Raw genomic sequence first — 24,715 nt, forward strand, 5'->3', positions numbered from 1 at the left:
GGAGAAGGAGTGTTTGGCCATAGTCTACGCGATCCAGAAGGCCAAGCCTTACATCTGGGGAAGACATTTTATTCTGTGTACTGACCATTCACCATTGCAATGGTTAAAGACAATGAAAACCCACAATAGCAAACTTATGAGGTGGGCTTTAAACCTACAGGACTATGACTTTGAAGTGAAGGTGGTCAGAGGGTCAGTGAACTGTGTTGCTGACGCCTTATCAAGAAGACCTGAAGAATGAAGACGGCGAAAGAAACATGGACTATATGTATATATAATGATGACAAAAAGTTAAATGTACCTGTTTGTTGAATTTGGTTTGTATGAATAAAGGTAAATTGATGTAATGTATATGGTAAATGTTTAAATGCCTATTTGCTATGGTTAACTTAGAGTGTAAGTATGAGTAAGTATAATATGGTATGTATAACTGTTGTTGTGTATTTTATTCAGGTTGTTTTTTTGGTGAAAAGCACGTTAGCTTTCCCCCTACAAAACAACTTATAAAGAGGGGAGGTGTTACATACAGCACTGATGTTACCTGTCTGTCATGGGTTTGGAGGGAAAGTTCCATCCTATGGGGAGTGGAAGGCGGGACATCAGGAGGAGGGGCTGTACTGTATAAATATGTGATGCCTGTGTGGTGAGAGAGAGACACTGTGTGAGACACTGGGTTGTGACGAAGCAGCAGCTGGGAAGAAGAAGCTGTTGTGGGAGTCTGTGTGTCAGACAGGGTACTACTGTGTGTCAGAGTACCAACCTGATAGGTTCAGGTGTCTGTTGGGTAGCCAGAACTGAAAGGTTCAGGGTCTGTGCTTCCAGTTAAGGGTTCTGTGTGAACCAAACTGTGTGTATGTATGAGTGAGAATAAGCCACGTTACTTTATCCTATTCACCTAATTGTTTTAATTACCCTGTGTGTAATCAATGTGACAAACCCAGACCTACTGGGATGTGTCACATTATCTACCTTTAAAAAATCTCAGTGTGGCTCACCTGGGAGATAGGCCTAAACTGGGAGGCTTAGCTAGGCCTAGCTTCCTTCTCAGAACAGCTATCAAGGAAGCAGGAACAGGAAGCTCAGGCCGAGCTAGGCCGAGCTCAGCTTCAAGGCCTTCCACTCAGGTGAGCCACACTGAGGTCTGTATGATACGTACAACCTCCAGAATGGAGAATTATGGCATCTGTAGTCCACAAAATCCAAAAATCTCACCCCTAGGTGCCAGTCTTAACGTATTAACATTTGGAAGTTACTGCTGTTAAGATTCTGCCACACACCGGGGGGGGGGGGGGGGAGGCAGCACCCAGCTTGCTTGCAAGTAAATTTCATTAAAGAGCCCAGTGCGATTTGCTCCAGGCTCCGAGAATGAGGCGATCAAGGCCCCCCCCCCCCGTGCTCATTGCTGCCGAACTCTAATAAATAAATTACATTTCCTGTCAACAGCTCCTGCCCAAACATCACCAGGAAGGAGATGTTTAAAACAGCTGCTGTTTTGCCAGCAATGCAAGCAGACGGCCCGGGGGGGTGGGGTGTGACAGCCGTATCCAGCAACGGCACGAGGCTTTAGGAGAGACTGAAGGGTAGCCGGTTACTGGCCAAAGGGAGGTGAGTTTATCTGCAGTACTCTCTGCCACAAGATGGGGCAACAACTTTTGGGTTGTCCTTGTCGGCTTTCTTGGGAAGCGATTTCTGCAAAGTAGATATGCGGTGGGGGTGGGGTGGGGAAAGATCTCATGGGATCAAGTGTTCTGTGTCCCCCCCCCCTGCTGTCAAGTTAGACTTGATCCTAAGAGAGCTCTCAAGATATGTGAGAGATTTAAGGAGCAGGTTTAACAATTCCACACACCCCCAGTGAGTTTACATGGCCGAGTGGGGATTCGAACCCAGGTCCCCAGTGTCTTAGTCCACCACAACACCACACTGGGAATCTCATATCTACCTCTGCAGATATCCTTTCCCAGCAAAAAGAGACGAACACATAAAGGCGCATGAAGGCATTAAGGAGTGGGGTTGGTAAGCAGGAAGAGCTTTTGAGGAATACTGCCTTTGTAAGCCCCCAGTTGCTTCCTGTTCTGGACTCCAAATCCCAGAATCCTCCCTGCTGGGAATTCCACTTGCCCGGCCCACACCCACTGATACGTTCATTTTTGCTCACCTGGAGAAAAAACAGGGTTGGAAGGCTGCATGGCCTAGAAAAACAGGCCGAGCAGAATCTGAGCTTCCTGTTTTCTTCCTACAGGCGAGCACAATTTAGGTGCCTGTCGGTATGGCATCTGGTCGGTGGGAACTCCCAGAATGGGGAATTCTGGGATTGGGAATCCGGGAAACCTGAATGGCCCCTGTCTGCAGAAGGAGGGAACGGGAAAACCACTTCTGGGGCCACAGCGAAGAACAGCCCTTCACTGGGATAATGGGTAACATTTTTAATGGGATATTCAAAAGCCCTAAATATTTGCCTCCACCTCCTCCATTCTGGGCTGAGCGGGCACCGGTTTCCCCTCAGGTCACCGGGCCAAACAAGGGGTTTGGGCAAGGAAATAAATCTGGATTCAAGCCACGAAGAAAATTTGAACGGTCACCAGGGTGGACCCAGCTGAAACACAGGTTGGAAGGGCATCTGCTGGGCAGGCGATAGTTGGAAATTGTGTATGACCAGGAGAAGGGTTGGACTAGATGCCCTTGAGGTTCCCTATAGTTCTACTAGTCTGTGAATCTATAATCCAAATGCTCCTTGCAGATTTCCACCAGGAAGCAAACTCTTGTCTCCCTGACACTCTTGAACAAGTGATGGCCCAAGGTTGCCGGGGGTGATGAATGGCGGGGGGTAACGAGTCCACTCCGAGTCTTAGTCTGAACTTTAGAGGCACTCTCCCACCTGTGGAACCCTATCCGCAAAACAGTCTTGGCACCCGAGACAGTGTTTCCAAAGACCAGGGACCGGATTCGTCTCGCCCCACTGAGATCGGATTGCCGACCTCCAAGCCTTTGAACCCGACCTATTATTTGACCAAGATGTTGAACTGGCTCTGCCAGAATGACAGCGAGGGACTTGAAACTGGCTGCCCATCCAGAAAAGGGGCCCAGGGATGGGAAATAACTGGCTCCAGAAAGCAAGCATCTCCTCTAAATGGAGGGCTGTAGAAAGTTCAGTTTTGAGACCCTCTAGGGAATTCTGGGAATCGTAGTCCATTTGTAGAAAGTTATTTATTTGGTGACTTTCTACTTGGCCTTTCCTTGAGGGAGTTCTAGGCGACATCCATTAGCTCTACTCCTCCCCGTTTTATGCTCACAAGGTCACCCGGTGAGCTTTATAGATGAGTCGGAGAGGATTTGAACTCAGGTCTCCCACGTCCTCGCCAGACACTCTCCCACATCCCAAACATTTTAGGTGTTATTCACAACAAAACTCTTCCAGACTCTGTTGTTAACCATAACAATTAAATTTGTTGCAGTTGAGAGAGATTCAGGGACGTTACACAGACCAAAATCAGTACAGATAGACACTGGCTGGCAGGATGCTTTAAGATGGAGGACGTGAGGCGCTTTCTAACAGGATGCTCTCTGTACGCAGAGGAATCCATATCTTGAACAACTGGGATCAAGAACTATTGCCCTTCCTGTGCAGTTTTATTTCTGCTACCTAACACAGACTTCTATATATTCTATAGGATTGCTAAATTCGAGCCCTAGAAGGATGGAACTCACTGCCCGCCTTCACAAGCCCTTCAATTTAATTTCACAATTCGATACTTATTTAAGAATGCTTATTTTAGCATTGTAGGCTGTTCCGATTGTTTATATGTACTTATATGAGACGCCAAATACTATTTTCTCGGACCGGCTTAATCTCCGCTCATGCACACAGCCTGTTGGCTAGGAAGCCATAAAATGTCCCAACCAGACATTGTTTGATCATTATTTAACTTGTTCCGTTGGTTTCAAGGAGAGTGCATTAAGGATGAGTAAGACAGGCGCCAACGAACCCCAGTTTGTTTAACAATTTCTTTATCTATGCCAGCATATTTGTATTGTTCAAGGAAAGCTCCCAAAGTGATTCAGACAAGCAAGGAAGACACGCCACTACCAAGATTCAGTGACAAGGTAGAAAATGATCTCCTTAAAATTAAACAGGAACAATTTTTTAAAAAACTTTCCATCCTTTATTACAAAAAAAAAACCTAACTAACCAACCAACCAAAATCACATCAAAAATGAAAGCAAATCCCCCCCTGCCCAACCTTTTGGAATAAAGACGTTTGCAAGAGTTTGGTTTATTAAAGTTATTAGCCATCTTGTTAAGAAGACTCAAAACATCATAGAATAATTAGAAAGTTTTTAAAAAAAAATGCTAATTACATTTCCATAACAGGTCTGTGGATGAATAAAGGATAAATAAAGGACAAGCAAATCCGTTCCGACTCACCCTTGGCCCTTTCCAACCTGTTCTGTCCCCGGGTTCGTTACGTTATCCACGTGCTTTGGACATGCAGAATTTTTTAAATGTCCTTTTTTCCAAAAATAAAAAATAAAAATAAAATAAAAAATAAAAAAAATCCGAATTTTGATGAATGGGGGTGTTATTTGGGGTGGGCTGTCCACTCAAAGCTCAGGCGGGGACAGTCCTTCTACAATGATACGCACACTCACATCAAAGAATATTTCTGTAAAATTCAGTACACCAAGCTCAAGGTGAAGACACAAAAAGACTGTTCCGGAGGGCAAAAAAGAGGGTCTATTCAGCAACGTGAGTCATATCTGAATTGCTTACCACCTTTTAAAGTCTGCAACTGCCACCTGGGATATTACAAGGTGTCGCTATGCCCCAGAATGAACCATGACCCCAAGCTATATCCAATAATTATTGGGAAATAACACCAATAACCTGAATCAGTCTGTTTTAGCACATGAGGCAGAAAGCACCGCATATAACAGTTTAAAAAATATCTCAGCAAAAGCTTGCCATGTCATCATAAATGCCACAAAATGGGAGCATCTGTGTGCACGCAGAGTCCCTTTGTTGTCGTTTAGTCATTTAGTTGCGTCCAACCCTCCGTGACCCCATGGACCAGAGCACGTCAGACCCTCCCGGGTCCTCCACTGCCTCCCAGAGTTGTGTCAAATTCATGCTGGTCGCTTTGGTGACCCTGTCCAACCATCTCGTCCTCTGTCGTCCCTTTCTCCTCCTGTCTTCACACTTTCCCAACATTAGGGTCTTTTCCAGGTAGGCTTCACTTCTCATGAGATGGCCAAAGGATTGGAGCCTCAGATTCAGGATCTGTCCTTCCAGGGAGCACTCAGGGTTGATTTCCTTCAGAACGGATAGGTTTGTTCTCCTTGCAGTCCAGGGGACTCTCAAGAGCCTCCTCCAGCACCACAATTCAAAAGCATCAATTCTTCGGCGGTCAGCCTTCGGTAGGGACAGAATTTTTTGGGGTGGTAAAACATACAAATCTCTGGTCAGTTGTGGAAACTCACTAGGGGTGTGCAACTGGTAAAATCACTCCTTAAATATCTCACATACAGTAGGACCCACCCCCATCCGCTGGATCCGCATCCGCGGATCCACTTATCCACGGCCTGAAAATATGATATTAAAGTATACCGAAATACAGTACATATAAATATATGTATATTTCCCAGAACTAACACGGTGTAGTTACCAGGTGGAGTCTCTAGAAGCCAGAGAGACTTCTGCCTTTGGCCACATCCAGTCCTGCGGTATCTCGAAAGCCTTATTAGAGTCAGTATAAGTTGTTTCCGACTTCAGCGCAGAGACCAACAACGAGGAACATATATGGGGGCCTTTGAGGGCGACCCCCACTTACCAGCAGGGCCTCAAGGACCCGACCGAACCAAGTCCGAAACGAGTTCGGTCGCCTGACACCAACCTGCCTTTCCAAAGAAGGTCCTCAGCATTTTCGACAAGAAAACCTGGAATAAAACCAATTTTCTCCAGATCTCAGCCCACGGTTAACATATCCACCCCCCTCCACTGACCACTTTTATTTTAATTTATCCTCCTGATGATATTTAAGTTTTTATGATGGTGGTGTGTGTGTGAGTGTTTTAAAAAAAATTTAATGCCAGAAGAACAGAACGTAACAGACAGATAAATGTCTCGGCTCCAGAACGTAAATGTCAGGGTGAAGGTTAAAATGTTTTCTGGGTTTTTGGCTTGGCCTTTATCAAGCGGCGGGGGGACGGCATCCCAGGAAAGCTATCCTAGGTTTCAACACGTCGGCAGGTTGGGAAAAAAAAAACACCAAACCAACAAAGGAAGGTTGGAAATGTCTCCCAACAGCGGGTGGGCTAGTAAGTGCCACACTGGATTGCCAAGTGGCCACCGCAGAAGGAGGAGCAGAGCTATTTCACAGCCTCCGTCAGGGACGACACACAAGGCCGAGAAGCGATCGATGCCGGCAACCTTAAGCAAGCTACAGCTGAAGGAAAAAGTTCGGAAAGCTGAAGGCCCTCCACTGGTCATTCTACTACAACACCCATCAGCCTTCTCCAGCATAGCCTGAGAGCTGATGGGTGCTGGAGTTCCCACGACTTCTGGCCCGCCTGTGGCTTCAGTCCAACCAGACTACAAACCACCTCTAATGATGTTTTGATTTCCCCAACCCGCTTATATCATCACCCTAGGACTGCAGAACTGGAAGGGACCCTGTGGGATCATCCAGCCCAGCCCGTTACAGAGGCCCAACGGGGGACTCGAACCCCCAACCAGAGACCACAAGCCCTGAGCTATCTCTCTCTCTCGTCTGCTGCTACACCAGGCTTGCTTTCTCTAGGTCCTGTTTTGGCTTCAAAGGGCCCTTTTAAAAAAAAACAGGAAATACCATTTTTCTCCCCAGTTTTAACAAAAACAAACAGGCTTTTAAAGACTTAAAATAGCACCCCCCTAAACCCGGGGGGGGGGAGAATCGGATATACATCTCCATCATCTTAATGGAAAAAAATGACTTGCATGAGATTTTTCTCAACCCCTCCCTCCAGATGCGACCCAAAATAATCCCCCCGCCGCCCCCACCATTTCAAACTATGAGTAAGAGAAAATTATGTTCCGCCTGGATGAATCAGAGTTCCGAAGCTTCACGCTGGCCCTGCGTGTCCACAAATTAGAGGGTGATGCAAAATGAAGAAGAAGAAAAACGCTGTGCACAAAATGACAGATGTCGCCACAGGCAATTTTATCCTTTTTTTTCCCAAAAAGTCCCCCCCCTCAAAAGCATCTCAGCGCACAGAAGAATTGCTTTATAATTTTGTTTCAGCGGAGTGTTATTCTCGCTAGCAGTCCATCGCACCTGCTTTCTGCGTGCTTCAGAGTGCTTCTTAAAAACTGAAACTGTTCTAATAAAAAATGTTCTTATGCAAGTAATGGGTTTTGAAAAGGAAGGCTGAAGGAACAGCATCCACGTGGGGTGGGGGAAGGAACACTCAAAGCTGACTTCGCCACGGGTCGATCTAGGTCAGGGCTGCCACCCGTGACTCGTAGCAGCTGTTCAGGATCCGCACCCAGCTCTTCCTAAAAATGTTGGGGGTGGCTTCTCAGAGCAAAGGCGCCCATCAGCTTTTCTCCCTCTGCTGCATCCCATCCCTGCTGAAAATGCAGTTATTTGCTAATGCTGACCTAAGAATGAAAGTGGCTCAGGGCGGCACCAGCTGATAGTAATGAGCTTCAATGTATTCAAGGTCAAGGGCTTTAGAGGGGCCAAGTTTCTGGCCCTCATGAGTTTTTCATGGGTACAGTTTGACTTTATTTTTCTTTTCTTATAAGCAGAGCTCAGCTTTTCCAAGTGCGGCAAGGGCTGGGCAAAACTCCCACTTGGATCGGATAGGCCAGCTGTTCAAATTCAATTAAGCTGTTTGTTTAATTAAGCATTCGTTTTTTGGGGTGGGTGGGTTTTTGCAACCTGTGTGATAAGCTGTGCTGTTTCTAGACGGGCCCACACTGTCCACCCCTCCCCCCCGGGTATGAGAAGGGACGCAGCACGCTTCTCACGGCTCCTTGCTCACCTGGCAGGCAATTCCAGGTAGCCCGACCAGGTGAGATTTCGGGAAATCGAGAGCAAAGGGCCTCCCCGTACAGAGTCATTCTATACAGTATTATGAAGCTGGAAGAAAAGGCCCACGTAATACTGCATGTTTTTTATTCCTTCAGTGTCAGGTACATTCAGACGCCACTACTGTACTGGATTTTCCAAAAAAAATACTGATGCGACTCAATGACGTGCAAAACTCACCACCCATTGAATCCAAATTGGAGAGGGGTGAGTGCAGGGATCCATCATCACACCACCGTTCTCTGTCATCTCCCCAGCACGTGATCTCCGAAGGCAGAAGATCGCGGCCACCCCACCGGCAGGACAATCTTAGGTGTCTGATATGCAAAGCTGCCCCCCCGTCTCTCGAAAGGGTTGGGTGCAACTGTCAACATTAAGGCTGTTCTGGCAAGGTTTGAAGCCCAAGAGGACCTGGGGACAGACACTTTCATGAGGAACCCTTGATCCCTCCCCCCGAAATCCCACAATTTGCTGGTGATAGCAACTTGACGCAAGTTGATTGTGTAAGAACCGTCCCACGATCCAGAAATCGTGCAGCCCCGGACCAAACCGGCACGAAGGTTCGGAAGAGGGCACTTCCCCCCCCCCCGAAACGCAAGCTCTCCGCTCCCCCCCCCCGAATTGCACCAATTGGAAACAGGGTGGAAGGAAGAGAGAAGGAGGTGCTTTTTAGTGTCCAGTTCTCCCCTGGCACCAACGCGTGAAATATTTCACCGCGGGGGCCTTGGTGGGTGTTTCACGTCCTCCCCATTTCAGGCCACGCCACACAGAAGTCATCGCAGCCGGGAGGGTTTTGTAACGGAAGGAGACGGGTCGCCACCAAGAGGCAGCAGCCTCCATGTGCCTTTGGCATCAGGAAGGGTTGGCAGGAATTAATCCCAAAGGAGGTCCTTCCTAAGCAGAACTTGAGGCAGTTTGATCAGGCACCACTTTCAGAGCGGAAGAAAGAAAACAGAATGGGGGTACACTTCTAACCTCTTCCTCAAGGCAGGAAAAGGAGCCCAGCAATATGAGAAAGACTTATTAAAAAAAACCCAAAAAAACAAACATAGAGAGAGAGGATTAAAAATGAAGAAGGGCTCCTACGGCTGGCACTCTGGAACGCAGGCCTTCCACGGAGCGAACTGGCGCGGCTTTGCCAAAACCAAAGCCACCCTGACCTTCCCCTCTGCTTCCGAGCTGGCGCGGAGAAGATGCCTCTCCAGGCGGGGCCCCTGGAGAGAGTCGCGCTGCGCACGGAGGCCGAGCCTTCCCGGAGAGCGGGGGGCCGTCCTCTCCCGCGCCTCCTCCTCTAGTGGCCCATCGGCCGGTCGTCGTAGGTGCTATACCGCTTCACGTGGATGCGCCGGACACGGTCGCGAAGCTCGAGGCCCGAGTCGTCTTCCTCGCCCCGCGAGGCCTGGCTTCGGTTCCGGCTGGTGGCCTCCAGGAGGGAGTTGTCGGGCACCCGGGGCGTCTCGTAAAGCAGGGCGTTCAGCGTTTCCTCGTAGATACGGGCCTCTGGGAACTCAACCTGCAGGAGGGGAGAGAGAGAGAGAGAGAGAAGGGTGAGGGCACGCACGGGCCCCCCTGAAAAACCGACACCCCTCCTCAAAGAAATCCCCATCATTTCTTGCATTACAGACCCAAGGAGCTCACCCTTCTCCCTCGGCCCTTTCACCTCCTGGAAATCTCTTCCAGTGGAATCTAACTGCTCAAAGCCGGGCCGATTTATTCAGAAAGTCCAGCCCCTGCCCAGGAGGCACCGTGGGGGGGGGGGGATTCGAACTCCCAACCGCTGGATCCGCAGCCAGAGGCCTCAGCCCCTGAGGCTCCCTAGCAGTTCTTCCCCTTTCAGTAAAACAGGATCACCAATATCTAGGACGGGTGTTCACCCACATAATGCTACGGTTCAACCATAGCAGAAACGTGGCATCACCAACAAACACTGCAGGATGTTAAGGGTGAAATGTGAATTTTACAGGATAAACCCAAAGCATTTTAATATTAATGAATTAAAGGTCAAGGTAACTTGAGTTGTCTTGCCTCTGGCATGAATATTCCTACCTTCCGGGTCTGCTACGTCTGCTTGAGAGCTCAGTTTAAAGAGGTTAGCGTTTCTACGGCCTCGGGCGTAGCACCCTGCGCCTGGTCTCACGATCAGCAGAACAGAACCGAAAGAAAGAATCTATCTGTGCCCCTGCTAAATCTCCGAGGGGCTGCTGGTTGCCCAGCTCACAGTTATGCAACCTTAAAAGCAGAGCGCACAGAAGTTACTTTTCTGGACTCCACTGCCTAGGCTGGCTGGGGAAATCAGGGCGCTGTAGTATTTTCCTTTCCCATGCTCTGGGTGCGACCCTTTGGGACAGAACTTCCAGGTTCAGGGGCAGTCTATCTCTACCTTCAGGTTTCGCTTAGTGTGGGCCCGGTGGGACCCTTAAGGAAAGCAAGATCTGACGGGACTCTGGTGCGATTCTTTTCTTTTTTCCGGGGGGGGGGGGGGCTGTCGATCACTCCCACTAAGCCCCAGGCCTTTCTTAAAACGCACAACGGAGGCAGAAGACTCCGGTCAGGCACAACGGAAGAGGTAAGAAATTTAAATAAAAGAAACGAATAAGCGCAATCGTTCAGGAACTGAGGTTGGAAGGGAGGACTATGAAAATCCTCTCCAGATTTAAATAAGATTTAAGGGTGGTTTACAGTCCGACTCTGGATGCCCAATGAACGTGAACGGACGTGGCAAAAGGCCTGGCGCTTTTCAAATCAGGAATCATGGCCACCTTGCCCTGCGACAGGAAGAACCGGATGGCGTGAAAAAGCCGTGGAAATCTAAACCTTGCGACCGGTGCACACCGCAGCCGGCAAAGGCTCTGGCTCGCCGATGGGCTAAGCTGGCGGGAGGTCGAGGAAGGTTCGGTTCCCCAAATGTTCAGTCACGTGACCACCTGCCTCGCGGGGGACACTGTGCCCGTTTGGATCAGGGAGGGGGACTCGAAACCAAGCCCTGTGAGGCCCGGCGGAAGGAGTCTTGTCGGTTTAGCCGGAGCCAAGGAAAGCCGGGAGGGGAACACGTAAGAGCTATCTTCAAACGGAAGGGCAGATCAAGCTAGCTTGTTTCCTTCCCCTCCGGAGGGCAGGGACCCAAAACAATGGATTTATAAGACGAGAAAAGGGGATTTCGCCTAAACACAAAGGAGAACTTCCTGCCAGGAAACGCTGTTTGATCACGGAAGGACTAATTTTGAAGAAGGTGGATTCTCCATCACAGTGAGAAGGTGTATTCTCCATTTTAGACAGACGTTAGACAGATGCTTTCTCTGTGTCTTTCCCGCTTTGGCAGTGGTTCCCAATCTGGGGTTCTCCAGATGTTCTTGGGCCCCAACTCCCAGAAACCCCAGCCAGCACAGCTGGGGATGAAGGCTTCCGGGAATTTTAGCCCAAGAACATCTGGGGATTCAAGGTTGGGAACCACTGGCTTAGATGCCCCCTGGGGTTCTCTTCCAATTTGAAGTTTCAGCTACTTGCTGTGTATAATAATTATTTTTTTAAAAGGCTAGTACCAAAAAAAATCATCTCAACAGGTCTGCCACATATTGCCACACTTTTGGCCCCTTAAGTATATTACTGTCCGGATGTAATACAGTATATCGGGACTGAAAAAGAGAAGCCGAATTCCCAGGTAACACAGACCTCTTAACCTTAACCCTGCAAATCCTCAATATGTTTCAATTGTCATGGATCAGAAAACAACACAGAAGCACGGTAGGAGCCTTGAATCCACCGGGTATCAGTTCCAGCCCCCCCCCCCCCGTGAATGCTGAAAAATGTGGATTATAGTGAACACTATTATAATAGTGAACGTTATACATAGCATGGTCTCCCTCTTGTGGCCAGTTCTGGTAAGAACATCATGGAAACACCGTATTTTTCCATGTATAAGACACCCCCCCCCCCCACTTTTCTAATCCAAAATTAAGAAATCTAAGTGGGACTTAGCAAGTGTAGGGGGAAAGGGATCAAAGCGCTGTAGGATCGTTTTGATGCCTGATTTCTCCTCCACTTGTTTTTGTTCTCTCATCTGCTTACTTCCGTGTATAAGACAACTCTCAATTTTTAGTCTAAAGATTTTAGACAATAGTCTTATACTCTGAAAAATACGGTAAATGTCTCCAGGGACCACTAGGCTATACATTGGTTGGTCTATTTCTCCCTCTAGTGACCTGTTTTGGTAATGACACTGTAGAAATATATTTCTCTAGCGAACATTATACAGTACATGGTCTTTGGCTCCCTCTACTGGCCATCTCTGGTGACTTCATCATTAAAAATATACATTTTGGCGCTTTTTTTCTTATAATGTTTTAAATATTTTCAGATGGCAGGTAAGTGTATCAGTGGATACTGATCCTGCGGAGAAGAGGGTCCTACCGTAATTCAATATGAACTCTCTTTTTTTGTTTCACGGAGTAAGGCATAATCTCCCTTCTTTCTCTTAGTTATGGGGCTGACCTAAAGTCCTGGAGCTCAAGAGCTGATATTTGCCAGCAAGGGGCCGAGGGTCTTAATTCTCTGCTCTGGGAGTCTGGAAAGGTGCAGGTTTCCTCTACCTTGGTTTGCTTCTTCTCTGTGGCATAAACGATGGAGGTGCAACAGACTTCGGCCAGTTTCCGCCCCTGGCCGTAAAAAGACCAGCAACAGATCTCGTCCCCAATCACGTCCTTGATGAAAAGGACTCGGCCGTTGAAGCGGAGAGAAAGCTTGTCAAACAGTTCTATGTTCTTCAACAAGTTGTCGTCAGAGTTGCTGAAAGGAGAGAGCAGAAATGAAGAACAGAGCGACGCCGCGTTTGTTTCGTTATGTCCGAAAACATTCTCTTTTGGATTCGTTCTGCCGCCAAAGAGCTCATGGGGGTCGTTTCCCCACCCCCGCCATTGCATTCAGTCAAAAGCCCAGGGGTACAGGGTTGGTGAGTGAAGGTTCGAACCCGGTCCCTCCGGCCAAGTCTAACCCCATCGTTGACTACACCAGCTGAAGAGCCCAACCATGGCGGGAGGGGAGGGACAAAGCAAAAGCTATACCTAGAATGGTCTCTGGCTCCCTCTTGTGGCCAGTTCTGGTAACCTCATCATGAAAACATATATATTCTGGGGATGTTTCTTATAATATTTTTAAATGTTCTCCGACCGTGGATGAGTGAATCAGTGGACACGGATCCTACAGATAAGAGGGTGCCACCGTATTTCATATATGTCCGTCAGTATAAAGTGTGCAACATTCTGATACGAAGATAGGAAACTCCACATGACAGCTGAGCTCACTTAGGCAAGGACGGCCATTCCTGGACCTTCCCTCCCACCCCCCTGGGTCTTCCCTCGAAGGAAAGATCCAGCTGTACGCCAGCCGAACTGGACATGGGTACAGCCTTGATGCAGGGGAAACTCCAGTGGGGACCAGCATTTCCAACCGCAAACGTGGACCGTTCGCATGGAGAGCCGGCCTGGAACGTGGCTTGCCAACCCACATGCGCAAGGACATGGCGGTGGCCTGTAATATTCCTCCCCCACCTGATTGCCCTTGAAAAACAAGGGGGGGGAAACATTCACCTTTAGGGAGCGTGGCTATCTTCCACAACAAGACCCCATCTCCTTTTTTTGGGTCTTTCAAAAGACCCAGACATTTTTGTTCTGACATTTCTGCTCTCGTCTTGAAAGACTGGCATGGTCTCTTGGAGACAACAAACATGTCCCACCCCAGTTTATTTTATTTATTTATTTAACTTATATTCTGCCCGCTCTACCCAAAGGTCTCTGCTCACTCCCAGCCTTTAAAAGGCTCTGAAAAATGTGTTTGCTTGGGCTGGCACTTCCTGAAAAGCTAAGTGATTTGTCTTTTCCACTCAGAAATCTCAAACACGGCTTGATTTCCTCAATTCAGATAGTTCTGGGTTTTGTATTATTATTATTATTATTATTATTATTATTATTATTATTATTATTATTATTATTATTATTATTATTATTATTATTAAATAACAACAACAACAACAACAAAACAACAATAATATTAATAATAATAATAATAATAATAATAAACTACTAGTACTACTAGTACTACTATTGTTATTGTTATTAACAACTACTATGATTATTATTATTATTAACAACACCAAAACAACAACAGTGCTGTTGAGTCAATTCTGATTTATGACAACCTTTTCCACCTAGAAGTGAATAATCCGAAGTGGCTTATCACTCCCTTCTTTCTGGGGTTTGCTCTGGGACTCCTGGGTGGCTGGCCCAAGGCCACCCAGGCTGGCTCTACCCGTTGGCCCAGTGGGGGAATCGAACCCCCAACCTCGAGCTCCACAGACCTCAACCCGCCGAGCCAAGAGCTCTTTTTTTCATTCATGCAGCTGAGCAGACGTGGGGTTTACTTGGGTTCCCCCTCCCCCCCGATCCCTAAGCTGGAGGCAAAAATATAGATGTATAGATTGAAAGGAATTCAGAGCCTAACCCCGTGTCTTTAACAACCAGATGCTAAGAGGGTGACCACAGCATGGTCTCCCTCTTGTGGCCAGTTCTGGTAAGAACATCATGGAAATAAATTTCTCCACTAGGCTATACATTGGTTGGTCTATTTCTCCCTCTAGTGACCAGTTTTGGTAATGACACTGTAGACATATATTTGGTAATGCCTGCACTCCGTTGCCATTCCAGGTTAATCCCAAGCCTTTGTTTTGGCCATACCCTTCCGGTTGCTTAGTTATTGTTAATTTCAGACCCATCAGGGTGACCCATCCTTGACCACCAAGGGCAGACCAATCTGTGCCTGTACCGCACGTCGATCTTCACTGATCGAGGGCGCCTTCTCTGATTCTTTTCTGTTTTCCTGGCTGCCTCCAGAGACCTGCTTGCTGGTGGCAGAAGCAGGACAGAGCCCCTTTCTTAAGCCCTACATTCCGGGGTTTCCCAAAGGCGCCTGGGTTTGGCACCAGGGATGAAAAGGAGGATGGGTCAGGCAGGCCTTTGTTCTTCTCGCCTGGCCTGCGGTTCTTCCATTCTTCAGCTGAACGTCAAGGTGGGTGTGTGGGGGGGAAGAGGGAGGGTAGAAGAAGAGCCTTTACCTGGTGTAGGAATACTTGTTGTTGCTCCGGTTGTATAGAAGCTTCACCACGGGCTGGAAGGAAGGAAGGAAGCGAAGAGGTTGGTTCAGGGAATTTGGTGGAGAAGAACCCGGACACCAACACTCCCCTCGGGCCTTCCTTGAGTAAACCCCGAGCAAACTGCCCTGGTGGCAGGGGATGGGGTGGGGGGGTACGTGTCAGGGTTTCAGGTGGCCACTGCCGGGCCTCCCCAGCCAGAAGGCCGGCGACAAGGGTGGTAGGGGAATTCTGGGATTCATCATCCCCCAAAATGTTTCACAGCTCTGGGGCTGTAGCAGCGGCTCCCGGCAGCCTCCCAAAAGCCGCGGAAGCCTCCGGAGAAGGAGGGGGGGGCGTGCTTCAAATTCTCACTCATGACCCGAAACCCATTTTAAGCTTAAAGGCAAGGTTGGCCAAGGACACAGTCTTTCAGCCCAGTTTGGAGGAGCGGTTTCACCAGTTCCACACGCCCAGTGAGATTTCCATGGGGTGGGTGGGTGGGGTGGAACAGGGTTCAAATCCTGAGCAGGGATTCGAACCCAGGCCTCCAGACTCCTAGTCCATCACTCTGTCCATGACACCACTGTGGGTGTCCCGTACATCAACCCTGCCACATTCATATATTTTTTTTTAATTTAAAAAGCCATGTTTAGAGGGTCCCTCCAAAACCCCATCACTTTAAGAAAAACCTTCTGAGCCACTAAAGTATAGAAACGGCTTTTGGAGTCTCTTTTCTTTTAAAGTCAGTTTTTGTGGCAATCTGGGTCAGTCGTGACGAAAGGACAAAGGAGGAGAACGGGTGACCTTTTTTCGTTTCCAAGCTACCTAGAGGCGTCCAGCTGGCCCCTGCTGGAGACAGTCAAGGACGGAGGACGGAGCAGTTGATGATCGGGGAGAAAAAGATTATAGGCGTCCTCCTTGTACAGACCACAAACAAGGCAGGGTGGATAAAAATCAGTGTGTGTTTTTTTAAAAATCAAACTGATTTAAATCACGATTTAAATGAGAAAAAAATGGATTTTCTAAAATTTAAAACATCCAACCAACAAACCTATTTTTAACATTTAAATCAGGATCTGAGTCGTGATTTAAGTCAAATCCAGTGTGCAACAAGGTCATGCTTATTGTTCTCTCTGGACCAGTGTCATGCGCTGATCAGGATGCAGGGCAGGAAGGAAGGAAGGAGGTGAGCGAGGCAAACCAGCCCCCACAGATGTTTCCCTGTCGTTTTCTCACGTGGACAAAAATCCAGAGTGGTTTGGGCGCAAACCACGGCACATTTCCCTGCACATTCAGCAGGGAAAGTGCGACAGAGCAGCCCACGGGGACCAGAGGAAACCCCCCACCCCACCTCAGCGGGTGGAGAAGAAGACTGACCCTCTGGTTCTCTCGCTCATTTCTTGGCCCGTGGGGGCCTTGGGTTCTGTCCTTCCTGGGGGTTGCAACACGGCTGACCGTTTGCTCACCGGAGTTCCCACACAGGTTCAAAACCGTCCTGCGCCGAGCTCTCAAACGTTGGAAGAGGCCTTCCGTCCGGGCACGAATCCTAGGCTGGGATCAGCTCTGCTCAGAGAGACTGCCTCTCCCACGTCTGCACAGACAGCGGCTGGTGTCGGACGGGTGGGTTTTAGCAACCATTCATGGGGCTGACCGTGAGAGGAGGACGAGGAGGCGCTGACCGGCTCGGCACCAAAGAAGCTGGGTTTTGAGAAACCAGGGTGGGCAGCCTTGGGTTCCCCTGAAATAGGGGACGGCCCGATTTCAGCTCCGGTTTCGCTCAATACCACCACGCTGGCCCCAAAACGATTAGCCAGGTGGCACTTACTTACGAAAAAAAGCACCCCTTTCTGGCCCTGGTATACAACCTGATGGGATTCTCAGAAAGGACCGAGAGGACTGGATTCCCCTAATATAGGATAAACCCACAGAGACATAGACCCACTGATCTGCAGAAGAGGAGAAAAAAAAATCTCCATTTCTCTGTCTTTCCCCTTTTCCTATGCATGGGGGTGGGCAGAGCGCCACCCTCAAATTCACCACCCAAAAAAAGAGAGAGAGAGACTCATTCGGTGGCGGCTCAAGGCCGATCTTTCCTTATTGTGCACAAGTATCTTTTAAGGGAAGACACACACCTTCATGGCGGATTCAATGAGCCGCTCCTCTTCCTTGGGGGAGGTGATGACGGGGATGCTGCAGACGGGCCGGTAGGACTCCTTCTTGTCCTGCAAGCGGGGAAGAGAAAGAGAGGGTGAGACCCAGGATGGAAAGACAACAGCGAGGAGCCGTCCATCGGAGGTTTTTTTGGAAGGCCCCTCTGCTGGCTTCACGGCACATATCCTAGGTCGCTGAATGCCTGAAGGGAAATGAGAAGTGGGGGGCACACTACTGGCCAGATCAGAGCCTAGTGCAGTTAAATCATCACCATCATCATCTCAGAACGACAGAACTATGGATCATCGAATCCAGCCCTGGTCAGGGAGGGTCAGGGGGGCAATCGAACCACAGCTGTGGGGAACCTCCGCCCCCCCCAGGCTGAACCATGGCCTTTCGGCAGATGGCCGTAGCCCTTCCCCACGACACTATCATTTTTTTGGGGGGGGGGTTCCTCCCTCCTAAATGGCTGAACCGCCTCTCCTGAGGCTGAGGTCTACCAGCAGCCAACGTGCTAAAACACACGAGGATTTTGTGTTCTGCCTTTTGGCCCCCACCCGCAACCAGGATTGTGGATTTCTCCGAAACCTGTGGATTTCTCCAAAACCGAATCCTTGGGCTGATCAAGGTTCCCTCGCCATGACCTCCCCCCTCCAGACACACACCCCAGGACGGATCCCAGACAAGCAGAGGCCCTTGTTCCCCCTACAAAACCGAAATGATCACATCAAACATCTAACTCCTTATTCTTTTTTTTAAAATGCTGTTGATTAGAATGATATCAGTGATTGTGCGCCTAGAGTGGTTGTTTCGACCAGTTAGGCGGGGTATAAATAGAATAAAATAAATAAATAAATAAACAAATAAATAAATAAATTTTATCTTTTTGGAAGACGCACGAAAGGATATGTGAATTTCGATTTCAATTCAATCTTTATTACAGACACGGACCAGTGTAGTGAGATCTTTGGGTAGTGTGGGAGGCGTATAAGTTAAATAAAATAAATAAATAAATAAATAAATGAGGATGGGGGGGGGGTTTACAAACAGCTGATCTGTGACTTTAGGAGCAGGATGTAGATCGTGGTCATAAATAAACACAGAGCATAAATAACACAGGTCATAAATAAACACACAACAGGGGAGGAGACGTCCAGTGGAAGTGGAATCTTATTCCCTGCACGTGGGCAAGCGGAGGTGGACAACTGTTTTTCATTCCCTATCCCATCATCCCTCACCACTTTAGCTTCTGAAAGTTGTTCCCAGATCAGGTGGGGGGGCGGACGGACTAAATGACCTCTAGGGTCCCCCTTCCGAGGCCAATGTTTGGTGCCTTCGGCCCTTACCTGCAGGGCGGCCTGACAGAGGTCTACCAGACCCTGGATAAGGTAGTATTTGGCCTCAGCCATCAGCTCTTTGATCTCCTGGCTGTTCTTGGGCAAGGCCACCGTGTTGTCTCGCAGGTAATTCAAGATGGTGCCAAAGTGTTTCCCGCAACGATCAATGAGGATCCAACCTGGGGGGGGGGGGGGAGAAGAGGAGGAAGGTGCGGAGCTTGAAGGGAAGAGGGTGGCACGCTCTCCCTCCTACGCGACGCCAAACCACGGAAGAACCCAAAGCAGACGTATCGCCACCTCCAGAGGTTGGGGGGGGAGACACGGAGAATGGGTTCTTTAAGCCCCAAAGGACAGGAAACAGCCCCTCTTCCAATCCCTGGGAATCAGAGCAGTCCCCATGAGGCGCTTCTCCTCGCCAAACCACCACCTCGGGTGAGAGGTGGGCTTCACGGGGGGGGGCGCTTGTGGGCAGACCACCCCCTCCCTCGGCTGCTTTTTCTCCTTTCACCCTTTCTGTGAACAAAGGGAAGAAAAAAAAAAACTTTTTCCCCCTTTAAAAAGAAAAGAAGTATCGGAGGGTCGGGTTTAACCCAAAGGGGCCTCTGAGAGATTTCTGATCTTCTTGGGGGGGCTGGTTATACACACAGAAAATGGGTCCCGGATGGCTGGAAGCGGCCAGGCCCCCCCAGGAGAGATTCATAGCTTGATGGAAGGTGCCCGGGTGCTGTTCACTGAATCCGCTCGGGAGAGCAGAAAAAGGGCCCCCACGGTCCCCCCCCCCCGTTTCAAGCCTGTACCTTCCCTGTCCGAGAGCACCTCCATCCTGCCGCTGAACATGGCCTTCAACATGGTGTCGTGGCGGGTCAGCACCCGGACCGTGGTGTAGTAGAGGGAGCCGCCGACGTTCAGCCGCACGTACTTGTTGCCCGGGGCGCCGGATTTGAACCCGCAGCTCTTGGGCCGGGCGCCCGCCGTCGGCGCGGGGCAGAGGGAGGCCAGGCAGGTGTCCCCGGACATCTCCTTCTGCAAATAGATGACGACTCGGCAGCGGGTGGGCTTGGCGGACTCCGCCGTGGTGGTGGGACTGGGAGGACCGGCCGGGGTTGAGGGCTGCAGGGAGAGAAAGGGTGTGTGGGGGGGGTCCTCAGAAGCCTGGGTAAAATCATATGGAGGATAGACTGTTACCCAAGCAGCAAATCCCCCCTCTCCGCGTCGCTGAAAGAGTCCAATGGAAATGCAAGAGCCAATACAACAGGTTTGGCTCCGGATTTTGCCTCGAGGTTATCTCCTGAAGCCCTTTCCATAAGTGGATATAGCCACAAAGCAGTGGAGGCTTGAAATCGGAGTTTTCCTTCTCCTAGATGGGCCGCCTTCCGAGGCTGACGAGCCCCACCGACCCGGCCTGCTCCCTAAGACTGCAGAGATTAGAACACAGGCCTCCAGCGGCCGGACCTTGTCTTCCAAGAAGACTGCCAACACTTAGGCAAGCATTTCTACCCACGCACCTTATTTGGCAAGAAAACCAACACACCACAGGTGTTACAAATGCAACAGATCCTGCACGCTCCATCTCGAATGATTGGTCAGTGAATTAAAAAGGAAGTCTGATCCTACCCCTAAAACCTTCCTCCTCCCCCCCCCTCCAGGTATATGCAATGCTATTGGGCTTTCCAAGGAAGATAAATATTTATTATAATTATTAGCACAAAAAGAGAATGATTTGCACAGCTACGTTCTTCCCTGCTCTCTCTCTCTCTGGAGGAAATGTGGTCAAAATAACTGCAGATTTAACTCCAGCGCTGGAGACTCTCCCCTATTTTCAGCTCTTTATACTCTCTCTCTCTCTCTCTCTCTCTCTCTCTCTCTCTCTCTCTCTCTCTCTCTCTCTCTCTGTGTGTGTGTGTGTGTGTGTGTGTGTGTGTGTGTGTGTGTGTGTGTGTGTGTGTGTGTGTGTGTGTGTGTGTGTGTGTGTGTGTGTGTGTGTGTGTGTGTGTGTTTGTTTTGACTGCTTAACCCGACACAGCAAAGCCAAGATCAGGCCCACGGGTCTCTGGGAGCCACAGCTGAAAGGAAGCCACGGGGTCGAGCGGCTCGAGGGCTGGCGTGGGACTCGGGTGGCTCCGGTTCAAGTCCTCCTGGAGCCAGAAAACTTAAGGGCTGATCTTAAGAAGCTGAAACGCACCAACACGGCAAATCTTGAACTATGCCGAAATGTGTAGCTACTCGGCCACATGCCCCGGGTTGCATATCCGACAGATCCGGCTACAGAGCCAGCTGTAAAGTACGGCCCCATTTCCTTGATGTATTTATTTATTTAAAATATTTTTAGCCTGACTTTTTTTCTCTCAAAAGGATCTGCGGCGGCTTACGTAATTAAAACACAGTATTTAAAGCTAGCAACAGTGAGTATTGACATATTTAAAAGGATCAAACCGATCCCATTTAAAAAAAAAACTTAAGCAATACTAAAAAAACATTCAAAGCAGTATGGTAAGACAATCCTTTTTTAAAAAAAATAAATAAATCTCAGACCACCAGTCATTCAGGGAAAGCTTGCCTGAAAAGAAAGATCTTTTAGCTGCTTGCAGAAGGACTGCAAAGATGGAGCCAGGCTGGCCTCCAGTGGGAGGGAGTTCCGGAGTCTCTGGGAGCAGCCACAGAGAAGCTTCTGCCCTGCGTCCCCACCAGACGCACCCAGGAAGGTGGCGGGACCGAGACAAAGGCCTTCCCTGATGAACTTAACACCCAAGCCGGCTTATGCTGGGAGATACGATCTTTGAGACGTTTGGATGGCTGGCTTCTTGTTGGCAAATGTGACCTTCATTTTCACCACCAATTTCTGCCTGCTGTGTCTGCATCCAGCTGATCACCCAACTATTTTTTTATGGGATTCAGACAGCTCTCTGTATCGTGTCGGACAAACACTGGAAATATAAATGCCTACAATAAAGAGGGTGCATCATCAGTGTTTGGAGATGTCCACAGAGCTGTTCCTATTTCCTACTACACTCCTCCGTTACTCACTCCATGCTCTGTTTTTCTATGCGGTTCTCCATGATTTAAAAAACCCGCTTTCACTCAATGTTCATTCTGGCAAACCTATACCTCCATCCTAATCCCCAGGAATCCCCTTCTGGCTACGAACTGGTGCTCGCCTCCGATATCTGATATTCGAGGGAGTCGGCCTTTCCACTCCTCGGCGGATGGCTCACCATGGCCACCGACAAAACACATGCAGAAAGCTTTCCATTTCCACAAAAAGGAGGGAACACTGTAAAATTCAGCAGTAACCATGAACAAATGCCAGTACAACATTACATCATCTCGGAGGTTTTCGAAATTGGGGGGGCGGGGAATAATCTCTCTTTTTTGGAAAGTGCTGATGCCTCAGATGGTGAGCATGCTGCAAGCAAAAGCATGCCGAGGCATAACGCTTTCGTGGCTTTGGTAGATGTTCAGCTCCAGTGTCTTCCTCTTGGGCGCTAGCTGTCAACATTTCCGAGACCAGTTTGCTGCCAGATTCCCAAGGGCCTCAGAAAACATTTTCTCTCAGCAGGGGGCTGCTGGGGATGTTTTTAGTGGTGCAATAGGACCCTGGTACCTATGGGATCAGTATCTATAGTTTCACTTACCCAGGGTCTGAAAATGTTAAAAATATTAAAAGAAAAAAAATAGATACAGTACAGTACATCGAATTTTACAATGTATTTACCACAACTGGGCACTAGAGGGAGCAAGAAACCACCCGACACATTCTTGTTGTTGAAGAAAACATACAGTACCATGGTCTCTGCCTCCTTCTAGTGGCCAGGTCTGGTAATATATGGTGAAAATATGTATTTCTGGATTTTTTTTCTTTTACCAAGTATAGTTCACTATCACCTGAGGTTTTCAGTATCCACAGGGGGCTTGGAACCAATCCCCCACAGATCTGGGGGCCCTACTCTTCTTATACCCTAAAATTCTCCTGCTTTAGAAGTCAGGACAATCCCCTCTCTGTTGCTCTTCAACCAGACAGCAAAGACCATTTCATTCTACCGCAGCAGGTATTTTTTTTAATGCCAAAGACGTGACTTACTTTGTCCTGTGGATGGGGTACCTCCTGTCTTTTGTTACTGCCCTTCTCAGTTGTTCTTAACCTCCCCCCCCCCCGGCGTGCTTTGATATCATTTGATTCTACAGTCACCCTAAAGTTTTTAGTTCTCATCCATACCTTTTTCTTAATCTCATCATAAGGTGCCTCGAGTCCCACGGTTAGGAGAGAGACAGGTGGATAAAACTCAAATAACTAAGCGAATTTCTCTACCGCTCAAAGCCGGCCCATTGTTAGGAAAACGAAGCAAGCGTCGCTCTCAACAGATGGAAAGAGAGAGAAGGGAAGTAGCCAATGCTGGAAAATACACCTAAATACCCCCATATTCCCTGCCCTGCCTTCTCTAAAAACCATTAGCATCAGCCAGGTGTTCTTGGACTGCAGCTCCCAGAAGCCTTCACTCCTAGGTGTCACGTGGCTGTGGGTTTTCTGGGAATTGTAGTCCAAGCATGATCTAAGGGTGGAAACCACTCCTCTCAATCAAGGGCAGTAAAAACCGCACCCTTAGGGACCGTAAGTGACCCCCTTTGCTTCCTCTGGGCTTCGCCACGATCCCCATCTCCCAGCCAGGCGGCATTCAACAGGTGTAGCTCTTCCCGCATCACGCCCTACCCCCAGCTATAGGCTAAAACCTCCCCTGTATGATTCCTACCCATTACACTCCTCCGCCTCGCCTGGCTCCATGAATCCTATAGCTCTCCCGCTACTAGACATTCAACAGGTGCAGCGTTGCCCGATTCATGCGCTTCCCCAGTGGGGAAGCCCCACCAGTGAGACTTCCACCTGCTGCTGTACAAGAAGCCCTAGCGCAGAAGAGGGAGCTGGCTCTCCAATATCTTGGCCCCTTCCTGCCCTTCCAAATCTACTCGGCCGCCCATATGGCTCGAACCACCACCACCACCCCCATCATCCTCGCATTCCGAGCAGCCGTCTGTCGTCAGTCCGCCCGCCCGCCTTTTCTCTGACTCGGGGTCTCGCCCGCGAACCACAAAACCAAACCCCCGCGGACCCTTATTTGTGTGCTTCCCGGCGGGCCCTCCCGCCTCGTTCTTTCCCCCTCCGCGCCCGTTTACTGACCGACCGACCGACCTCCGGCGTCTCCGACCGCCGCCTCGCCTCGTCTGGCCCAGGCTCGAGGGCCGGACCGCGGAACCGAAAGAAGCCGCCTCCGGAGCGAGCGAGCGAGCCCAGCCAGCCGGTGCCCTCCCTGGTGGCTTCTCAATCCGAGCCGAAAGGCGGAGCGGCCGGGCCACCTCCCCGAAACAGGCCGCCCTTCCACAGTCAGGCTCCCGCGGCCTACATCTCCCGGCATGCCCCGCGCACGCGCCCAACCGGTCAGAGGGCGGGGCCCCCCACCCCGTCGGAGGGCGGAGGACTACGTTTCCCAGGGTGCAGCGCTTCGCTTCCTCCTCCCTGCCAAGCCCAAGAGGTCGAGGCCAGAGGGATCGATCGCTTTCCGAGTTTCGCGAACGGCGCTTCACCACAAAGCCCATCGCCCGCCCTTCTTCGAGTTTGGAAGGCGGCCTGATCCGGAGCTGGCCAAAGTTAATGTTTTTTTTTTGAGGCGCCTGCTGGCCGGGGAATTCTTGGAGTTGAGAAAAGTCCCTTTCCCAACCTCTGAATGTTGCCATTTCCAATCAGGTTTCTAAAGCGGCACCTATTTTTTCCCATCGGAGATTTACGAGACCGTTTCGTCTCCACGGTGTTGCCCCCCTTTTCCCCCCGAGCGATTTGAGGCCGGTCTCGCGGCTTCGCCCCGCCACGCGCCTCCGAAGTCCCCTTGGCGTTCCTTTCTCTGGACTACAACTCCCAGAGTCCCCACCAACACCCCCCCCCAGCCGAGGCTTTCAGCGAGACCTTTCCTCGGGGTGATCAGCTCTGCTTAACCACAAAGCCCATCGCCCCTCGACCCCCCCCCGGCCTCCGTTTTGGATAAGACTTCCCGTTG

At 49.6% G+C, this 24,715-nt stretch overlaps 1 protein-coding gene across 4 annotated transcripts; it reads right to left on the reverse strand.

The window, feature by feature from the left end:
• Positions 1-4,265: 4,265 nt before the first annotated feature.
• On the reverse strand, positions 4,266-24,243 carry TNFAIP1 (TNF alpha induced protein 1). 4 transcript variants are annotated; one of them, XM_078379336.1, is made up of 7 exons: positions 23,841-24,243; positions 19,472-19,784; positions 18,684-18,853; positions 17,319-17,408; positions 15,169-15,221; positions 12,653-12,848; positions 4,266-9,579 (listed from the first exon to the last, which is right to left on the reverse strand). In XM_078379336.1, the coding sequence occupies exons 2-7, from the start codon at positions 19,689-19,691 to the stop codon at positions 9,358-9,360; spliced, it is 951 nt and encodes a 316-aa protein (XP_078235462.1). In that variant the 5' UTR covers positions 19,692-19,784; positions 23,841-24,243; the 3' UTR covers positions 4,266-9,357. The 4 variants fall into 4 exon arrangements, with proteins under 4 accessions (XP_078235462.1, XP_072834414.2, XP_078235463.1 ...); XM_072978313.2 differs by having other exon boundaries at positions 23,849-24,185; XM_078379337.1 differs by having other exon boundaries at positions 23,845-23,985.
• Between the last annotated feature and the right edge of the window lie 472 nt (positions 24,244-24,715).

Source organism: Pogona vitticeps, chromosome 7, assembly GCF_051106095.1.
Source record: "Pogona vitticeps strain Pit_001003342236 chromosome 7, PviZW2.1, whole genome shotgun sequence".
Lineage (NCBI taxonomy): Eukaryota > Metazoa > Chordata > Lepidosauria > Squamata > Agamidae > Pogona > Pogona vitticeps.

Excerpts from the sequence above, each read along its gene's own strand:
- TNFAIP1 (XM_072978313.2), bottom strand. The coding sequence starts at position 24,079 with ATGCCGGGAGATGTAGGCCGCGGGAGCCTGACTGTGGAAGGGCGGCCT. Across the intron at positions 15,222-17,318 it reads TCATTGAATCCGCCATGAAG|CCCGTGGTGAAGCTTCTATA; the intron begins GTGTGTGTCTTC and ends CCTTCCTTCCAG. Across the intron at positions 12,849-15,168 it reads AACAAGTATTCCTACACCAG|CAACTCTGACGACAACTTGT; the intron begins GTAAAGGCTCTT and ends CTCTCCTTTCAG.